Below are 9894 nucleotides of genomic sequence, written 5' to 3' on the forward strand. Positions count from 1 at the left end.
TTGCCATTGCAAGGATTCAAACTCAAGACATCTCCCCCACAAACACATATCCTTACCAACTCACCTGCATATGAATCTTGTTGGCAAATGAATATATTTTTTTTCTTTTGAGCCTTCTTAAACGAGATTTAAATTTTGAATTTGAGTATCTAAAAAAACTCAAATGAAAAGGTTGTCAGCTACAAAATCATAATCTTATCGAGAGTTACAATTATTATATAAACTTTGTCACAATCCGAGTTTGTATGAAAAAGTTAAGTTCATATATCTGAAATTAGCACTAATATGATTAGGGTGCCGGGTCATTAGAATACCTGACACTGATCTGATTGGCATCAATGCTGAGTATTCCAAAGACCTGGCGGCACTGATGTATTTTCCTGCCAAAAGTCCAATCATCTCGCTCCAAATAGTAAGACCCGTCACTCATGTATCACTCATTAGTGCCGGTTAGTGGCAAGACTGGCACTAATGTGTCGTTGAACAATCAGTGCGGGATGATTATAAGACCGGCACTGATGTCTCCTGATCAATGCCGGCGAACTTGTTTTTTGGGTTGAAAACCATCATCAGTGCCGGATTTTGTCAAACCGGTACTGATGAGGGGCACTGATGTGTGCTCTTTTGTGGCAGTGAAGTCCAAATTTGATACTAGAAAAAGTTTGTAGAAAAACTAGAAATTTTGTACTAAAAAATTACAGAAATATACCATAACATCTTTCGGGAGTGTGTTATTCTTTTTTTTTTAAAAAAATCATACTCTGAGAGAGCAAGAGAGAGCTTAAATGCAAAATTCTCAGCACAACTTGCTAATTTCGTTTTTTTTATAATTTACAGATATGTCACATTAAATCAGATGAAATCAAACTTTGCATCAAAATTGTAGAGCTCGAGGAGATCATCTAGTTAACAACTTTCCTTTAAGATCGTTTAGGAGTCTGAATATTCATCAAAGAAAATTTAAAATTTATTTTTACTAATTCTCATATCTACATTTCAAACAACCTCTGATGCAGACAAATTTTATATAAAAGTTGTAGAGCTCAAGTAGGTCTATACAACCTTTTAGTTTATCACCTATTCATTTAAAATTATTCAGTGTCAAATAAGCATTATTAGTTTTTTACATTTAAAACCAATGAAAAATGTGTAAATGCAAAAAAAAAAGAAAAATTTTAAAGCCCTTCTCGATTTTTGGAAAACGTCCTCCCAAGGATCATTATGAGTATATTACTGTAATTTTTGGAAAAAAGATATTTCTGTTTTTATAAAAAACTAAATATATAAATAAAAAGATTCCGTCTAATAGACCGTCATGGCCAATGAAGCATAAATTTAAAAGAAAACTAATAACTCTTCTATAATTAAGATATGATAGTCTTTTCAAATAAATCATATTTTCCCCAAAAAAAGTTAGATATATTTAAATACCTTAGAAATTAAAATATAAATTCAATTCAACTTGAATAAATATAATGAAATGAAATCCATAATGAATTATTTACATAAGTTCATCTCAAATTAAAAGTATCCAAAAATAATATCTTAATAACAATACTATCTTCTATCTATTGTACAAAATATTTGTATATTGTGGTAAGAATACCACTAACGTGTTATAAAACCAACCCGAATTTCACATCGGAAACCAAATGCGAAAGAAACGCCATAGAAGATCCAAGACTAATAACAACAATGAGGCACGATATTTGACAATGTAACCGTAGCCTACATATCTAGGCATTGATGACAGGAGCTCCTCCCTGATCCAAGATAATTACAGCGTATCAGAGTTACAACACCCCTCGGTCGACCCCTGCCGACAGCTGTTACCTCTCGCCTATATTGCTAAGTCACCGTACGGTTACAACATGTCCGCCCTCTATTTAAGAGAGAGATTAGGATAGAGTCCAACTCTTACTCTATTCCTGCACCTAGTATAACTCCAAATCTAAACTGTAATCGACTTTATATGCATATTCAACACAAACTCTAACATAACTGAGTCTTTTATATCTAGCATGATCTAAGAGTCTTATTGGAACCTTTTATATTCCATAGAAGTCCTTAACAACACATACGAGATTGAAATTATTGGGCACGCCAAATGGTGCGTTGATTTTCTAGTATATATCCGTTGCAATACTATGGTTGGCCGGATCATTATTCAAAAAAGTACACTTTGGTTAGCTTGCTTGGAAGCCATACAATTGGTACAATGCCAGCCGCAAATTATAGACCTGTAATTACTTATTTAACTGGGATAAAACACATGGCTATAACCCACTGAAGTTAGAGGTGTTCTTTTTTACAGGTATAAAATTTTCTATTGTAGAATTCACAAGCAGGATCAAGTTGTAAGTAATAACACATATAGGAAGCAATGTTGGCTCAAAAACCTCATATATCCTCACATGATTAAATTGCAATTAACTAAATCACCGAAGTTGTTTCGTTTTGATGGCTATGCAAATGCAGCCATCTAAGCTTATCTAGTCACTCCAATCCATACATATGCCAGGAAAATATATTAACAGATGTTAGAATTAAACAATCAAATCAGTAGTCCACATGTAGATCACACAATACATTTGTTGCAGCATCACCACGATGCAGCATCAATATTTAATTTATGTCCATTCGTTTGCAATTACACACTATCACACCATGAACTTCTGGGAACTAGTGGTAGGCACACCACAGGCCCATCAGACCATGCATCTTATTTCAAGCACATACATCGACAATCAACAAATTCACACACACACAGATGGTTCTGCGTCACTCCCCTGAGAGACACACACGCGAATTAATTAACTTAGTATGCAAGCACACAACAATATATACAACTCAGAGGTGCATGCTGCAAGCACATGATGCACCAATTTATTCTTCAGAAAACAAGCAAACACTCGAAACCACTGCAGCGAGACGGAAGAAAGCAGGCAGACACCTTGGTTGATCCATCAGTAAATCTACAGAAGCAATGCAAGAAGTATACAAGTGATTAGAGAATCATATATATGAACACAACTAATACTTCCCAGAGACATATATTTCTGACAATTTACTATACATCATATCGATGTGCTCCATTTTTTTTATCAGCTGCATTTGAACTAGCAGTTAGCATGAAGGTACTGCAAATTAAAGCAGGTGGATAGTAGGAGTAGCTTTTATTAATTTGCCAGTGATAATTAATGTAATGTGTACTATACATACATACATAGACGAATTAACATGGAGAAAACAAATACTAGAGAAGGTAGTGAATGCTATTGCATTTCATTCATGTGTACCTTAACAAATGAGCAGCAGTTGATACATCGTCTGCAGGTTGCCTCACCGGAGAAGAGAGAATCTGGGTAGAGCCTTCTTGTAGTACATCGAGTGGCGAGGCTCAAAGAGGGAGGGGTCATGGCCAACATTCATCCCCTCCCATTCCAGCTTCTCCCACCAGTCCTTCTCGCAGTCCACGATTGGGCAACTGTCCTGACCACGGAGGCTGCCGTCGATGGCGGGGATGCGCTTGAGAGCCCAGCATCCCCTCACCCTGATTGTCTCGAGCACAGGAGCAACCATCCTGCTGATTTCGCATATCTCATGCAGCTTGGGGACATCATGCAGGTGGATGTGCTTCAGCTTTGGGAATCTCAGCACACCTCTTGGTTGTTCCATTAGAGCAACTGCCTCCACGGGGAAGATCTGTCTGAGTTCACTGCAGTAGACGATGTGGAGAGTCTCCAAGCTGGGCAAGTGTGAGTCTGATGTAGGCCATGATAGTGGAAGCACAAACGTGAGCCTCGGACAGTAGTGTAAGTGTATACTCCTCAGTTTTGCAAAGGAACTATCGTCCCGAGGACTGGCTGTCCTTCCTCTGCTCCAAATACAATTTGCCATCATGAGCTCAGCTGCTGAAAATGCCTCCAGTGTTTCAAAGCAGTATTTAGTATAATCGGTAGAGAAGACAGTGTTCAACTTGTGACATCTCTCAATGTGGCACCTCTTTAGACAATCCCATCTAATTTCCTTATCCCCTGTCAAAATCACGTGTTTAGGGTTAACACTGGTGATTGAAAAATTGTCATGTACGTGCAAAGACTTGGCCTTGTTCATCATAAATGATACTGCACTCAATGCTTGTGCACTGACAACATTAGCATAGCTTATTCCCTCTCCGATCTCCACATGGATGTCTAGTGGCTCATGCCGTGGTGCACTGCTGCCTTCCAGCTCAATAGCAGATATCATGGCCAAGTTGACATCCTTGTAGCAAACAACAGGTTGAATGGTGGTGACTATTGGCATGTGTAGAGGTGAGCCAACTACTTTTTGAGCGCTGTAATAGCTCATTGTCTTCTTTTTTGGTGTTGCATCTTTTGGGGTAGAAGAGATGCATATATTTATATGGGTCTTATTGCAGTTCCAACAGAACTTGTCATTGCTTCTTAACACCAAGGATTGAACAAATCTTAAATCCATCACGGTTGCATATGCTTGCTGCTGCTCTGTTTCTACATGGCAAACCAATGGATCAATGTGTAGCATGCTTAGGTTTGGGAATCCTTTCTCTGGCCATAATATGGTGCATAGCTTCTCACACCGTAGCAGAATTATTTGTCCAATACATGAGTCTTGTACATCTCGGAGGTCAAGCATTTTTATCATTGTGCCAGAGAGGTCCAATCCCCTAAGGTTTTGCAATGGCCCACGTAATGTGAAGTTCACCAAGCTCGAGCAACCAGCCAAGGAGATAGATGAGATTTTAGCTTTGTTTCCTTCTCTTGAAGCAAAGCTGAATGATTCAAGCGAAGGAGGAAGTCCCTGGGGGCCAACTTGTTCCAGCACAACACAATCATCTAGGATCAGTGTTTTGAGGCTACTGGCACCACATAGGCTTGGCAAAACTTGTATCATAGTATTCTTAGACAGGTCAAGGATCTCCAGCTTCAGCATGTCAGCAAACTCATCTATTTCCCCTTTGTTACCCCAAGGGTGTGTAGGCTCAATTACTCGAAGCTTTCGAAGGTTCTTCAATCGCCGCCATGCAAAATTTCTGCGCCAAATCCTTCCCTTGTTTATATGTACCTCCCTAATGTTCATTGCCATTTGCTGCTCTCTTGTACTCTCTGTAGGGAAAGGCAGCTCCCAATCTATGTAGCATATGTCTAATACCCATAGCCTCTGAAAAATCTCCAGTGCTGAACTAGTGTTGCTCTTATCCTCTCCAGCTTCTTGTGTCCGATGATCTTGGCATTTATCCAGGCCAAGAAATCTTAAGTTGTGGCAGCAATGGAAAGGAGGTGACGAAAAGTTGAAGGCACAGTTGCACAATCTCAGTACTTGGACTTTGTTTGCTTGATGGAACATGTCATCCGGTAACAATATCACACTTTGGAATGCAATGAACAAGGACGTTGTATCTAGAGTTGGTTTGTTTTTCATGTCATACTCCTGGGTGACCAAAACCCATCGATTTGGGGGAGTATACAATTCATCACCAAAATCAGGCACTCTGTTAGATGAGTAGTCCTCTAGACGTATCTCCTGATGCAGAGCAGCTGCAAGCTCCCATGCTTGGTCCTCCTGTAGGCTACCTCCTCCTTTTTCTTCTTGTACTGTTATTATTCCATCGCAAACCCAATAGTTGCAGGCATGGGTTGCCCAGTTGTAGTCCATGATGTGGCCACCCCTATAATTCAGAGACAATAGATACAAGCAACATTCTGCAGCTTTGGTGCCATCAAGGTGGAGCTCACCTGAGTATTGAGTGATTTCTTCAGCTTCTCTTGGTAAAAAATCCTTCCAAATTTCAGTTGAATAATAATAATCATCATTAAAAATATTGAGGTGTGAACTGTCCACATTATCTGCAATTTTTGGATTGAGCCGTAGCCTTCCTCTGAAGGTCCAAAGCAATCTATTATCTCTAAGATTATACCAATCATTTAGGGGGAAGCCAAAACTGGCTATATCAAGCGTGTGATCACTCCCATTGTTCAGAATCAACAAACAAGTGAGGTCCATAAAGGTTCTATAGATTTCCCTTCTGATATCTGCTATCTCAGCTCTGGAGCTTTCTTCAACCCCGCTGAAATCATCCTCCTCATCCTGCCTATCAAACAAATCCATTACATGCTGAGGTCCAAGGGCCATAATGATGGGCAGCAAGGTCCAAGGGCCATAATAATGCCCTCCATAATCATCCTCCATATTCACTGCGACCGAGCAATCAAACTCCACAATGATGGGCAGCAAGGTCCAAGGGCCATAATAATGCCCTCTTTGCAGGCTAGTAGTTCAGCTTCCAAAGGGCTACTGCAGCGCTCGATGAATCCGCAAGCAGAAAAAATGGGTTTGCCAGAACTATTCCTCAGTATCACACCTAACCCGCCTGAACCCGAATTCATACAACCTACTTAGTATAGTTACTAGAATCAAAAGCTTGACATGCATAGAGCCACATCATCAAGAAAATATTAGTTTTTGGATCTTTTTAATGCTTTGATCTCAATCATTTATGTGTCGTGCATTTGCAACCCAGGCTGTGTTCGGGAGGGCAAGTTTCCAACCTTGCCTCCTGACACGGAAAACAAAGCACGCGATTATATTGAGATTAATTAAGCATTAGTCTAAAAAACTTGAAAAATGGATTAATATGATTTTTTTAAAGCAACTTTCATATAGAAAACTTTTGCAAAAAGTAAACCGTTTAGTAGTTTGAAAAGCGTGTCTGCGGAAACAATGAAAGTGAGTTAGGAAAGAGGGGAAAAGAACACAGCCATATATGTAGTTATTATTATAAATCTCAATATTGGAAAAGTCATTTCTATGTTTGGAACATAACAATTTATATACCATGTACTGTCACAATTTTACACCACCTATTATCAAGTTTCTTTTTCACAAATTATGTCCATGGCTAAACGGCAATTTTCTGTTGACATGAAACCCGTGCTTGTTAATTAAGGAGGTTGTAAATCAGTAGATGATAATGCTACCTTGACGGCCAAGGAAGAAAAGGAATTGAGACAACATTTTTTCTCCTCGGTTCAATCCAGGTAACAGATCGAGATCATTAGGCACCGGTGCCGGATTATTAGGATTATTATATTCCTGCACGCACGATCAGAGTTCAATACTTAGGTATTGGTGGTGTTATCTTAATTTTCTATTGTTGTTTTTACACTAGAAAAAATGCCTATGCGTTACAACGGGTGAAAGCTATTTTAATTTTATTATTGTTATATAGTTTAGTTAATATGAAATTCACTATAGGAATTCGTTTGGCGTATATATATTTTTTTAGAAAATCATGACCTGCAATTAGGAGTCTTTTGTGTATTTCAAAAACGAACAAACTTAAAAGCCGACTCAAATACAGATATGTATTTCCAAAAGAAAACAGAATTAAAAACCGGCTCATTCACGAATGACGTACCAAAGTACTGGCAAAAACATCTTCAATTTTTATAATAGTAGAGATTAGCATAGATGCCATATTATTTTATTATTCTTAGAGGTGATTAGCTAGAGTGTTAACGTCAAAATTTGGTAAGCCCCGAGGTCGTCATAGGCCTAGAGTCAGTATCAGCTTCAGAATCCTAGAATCGGCCGACGGGAGTTGTCAAGTCGCCAGCAGTCGGATTCTTGGTAGATTCGATTAAGGAAATTAATTAATTATGGAAAGTTTATTTAGAAGAGACCGATTCAAGGAGGATGCGGCATGACAGTTTATCTATTAATTAGAAAGAGTCTGTTAGTTTCTTTTTATATTTAGAAAAATATGTAGTTTCTTTTTATATTTAGAAAAATATGTTTCGTATCTGACAAGAACTTTACGTTTAGTTTTTTTCCTATCCAAAAAGGACTAGTATCTATCCATGGGTATAAATATGTATACCCAGGGTCATTATAAACTCTCTCTCGATCAATAAAACTACTATCGGCGCATCGCCACCCTATTTTCCAAGGTTTTTACTTATCACTGGTGGAACTTGGCATCTGGCGCAGGGCTGCATCGGCTTTCGATCTCCAGCGAAGGGATAAGTCCTACGTTCCGCCGGCACCGACAATTGTATCGACTAAATTGGTGTTGTTAAAGGCTACATCCCTTCAACCTCTTGGATTGCTCTGATTCGGTTGATATATTTGCCTACATATTTATCATATATCTTAGTTAATCTAACTTAGCATCTTAATTTGATCAGATTTGTTGAGATACATTGTAGGGTTTATATAGGCATCGGCTAAATTATCTTGCTAGATTAGATTAATTAAGGTATCCACCATCCTAAATTTTAGTCAAAGACTCGATTATTTAGAATTTATGTTTCTCAGCATACTTTGCGATGCATCATCCCTTATCGTAACTAGAATCATAAAGGCTAACCTGTCTTTGATTATAATAAGGGTTTCATTGGGGTTTCAGCTGATGAGTTATCTGGACGTTGCACCGGCTTACAAAGATTGCATATAAGTTGGTTTTAGCCGATCGCAACAAAGGTTTCATTAATTATCTAACCTTCTAGATTTTATGACATCAGACCTCCGGCCGATGTATACTTTAACCATCGGATCAATATTTATTCTATTACATCATTATTAGCCGATTGATTTCTACCGGATTATATTATTGTTTATTACATTATCATTAGCCAATTGTCTTTATACCGTTATCTATATTGGACATATAGGTGATTGTTCAAAACTCTATCAACATCGGCAAGAACTACTCCATCGGCTTGTTAGTCGATCAGCTATTTGATCTGTTGTTTACATATCTTGTCAGTTGTAGGATCAAGCTGACTGGCACGCTCGCATCTTATCAATTTTTAGATCTGCACTGAAGCTAAGCAAATCTCTCAGGGCGTCGTTGTTGTCGACTTAGTTTGCGCCAACACAGATCCAGCACCATCGGCGGAGCATGGGTTTTTCATCAACAGGGAGTCATTTATTTTTGTCTAGCATTTAGGAACCGAGTTGGTTCTGAGTCCGGTTCGACATGCTTTTTATCTTGGTGTTTCTCCTGCCGAGCTTTGTTCCTGGAAGACCGATGATGGCGATCCCATCTACACAGAGTTGAAATGTTGCCGATCTTAAGGAGGAGGCGAGATCAGGAGATTAAATCCTGGGTTCGTCACTTGATTCTAGAGGATCTCATCTTCTGTTCGTCTTGGTCAAGCACGGGTGGAGGATTTTTCTAGGGTTTTGGCTTGCAATACTTGTAAGCCAAACCAAGTTATTCTCTGAATTTTTGTTGTTGCTTGATTTTTATATCTGCTGTGAAAGAGGGAAAAATCGGGACGCTCGCTGTCAGGTGCTCATCAAGTATCTTATGTTCATGAAACCATATTCAAATATCTATTTATAACTCTAATAATAGATAATAAGTCTAGGAGGAAATTAGTGTAAAAAAGATTCGATGAGAAAACGGTTGTGTAATATTACTGGTGAACTAAAATAGTAACATTTAGTTTGTTTGTTATATGTTTGATAATGTAGGACATACATATGGATAACTCCTCATATCCTAATTCATACTTTTAATAGATTTGGATTTGAGCTCGGATAATATCAGATATATAATTCTATCCAGTAACTTTCCCATGAGCCTCCTGGCCGAGCGGCTAGGAAATACCCATCTTTTTTCACTCCTATTGCTTTCTAAAGGGCTTATAGGGTAGATAGGTGCCGGTTATTGACTATGAATTTAGAACTGGCATCTATAAGGGTGCAGCCGTTTTTTATTTTTGTAGGTGCTAAAAAATTGAAAAAAAATTAGTATTTTTGTTAAGCTCCTATACAATCACACTCTTAATCCCACAATTCATATTATTTCTTCAACTCATATTCATATACGTGTCAAGAAATATTCGAACTCAAGTCCTCTCT

The 9894-nt window shown here is 38.3% G+C and overlaps 1 protein-coding gene across 1 annotated transcript; it reads right to left on the minus strand.

Annotated features, from left to right (window-relative positions):
- Window positions 1-2590: 2590 nt before the first annotated feature.
- LOC112938768 (putative disease resistance protein At4g19050) lies at window positions 2591-5786 on the minus strand. The gene is made up of 2 exons (XM_026025118.2): window positions 3300-5786; window positions 2591-2975 (listed from the first exon to the last, which is right to left on the minus strand). The coding sequence occupies exon 1, from the start codon at window positions 5677-5679 to the stop codon at window positions 3343-3345; it is 2337 nt and encodes a 778-aa protein (XP_025880903.1). The 5' UTR covers window positions 5680-5786; the 3' UTR covers window positions 2591-2975; window positions 3300-3342.
- Window positions 5787-9894: the final 4108 nt, after the last annotated feature.

The sequence above is a fragment of the Oryza sativa genome, chromosome 4 (assembly GCF_034140825.1).
Source record: "Oryza sativa Japonica Group chromosome 4, ASM3414082v1".
Lineage (NCBI taxonomy): Eukaryota > Viridiplantae > Streptophyta > Magnoliopsida > Poales > Poaceae > Oryza > Oryza sativa.

Excerpts from the sequence above, each read along its gene's own strand:
- LOC112938768 (XM_026025118.2), bottom strand. The coding sequence starts at position 5,679 with ATGGACTACAACTGGGCAACCCATGCCTGCAACTATTGGGTTTGCGAT.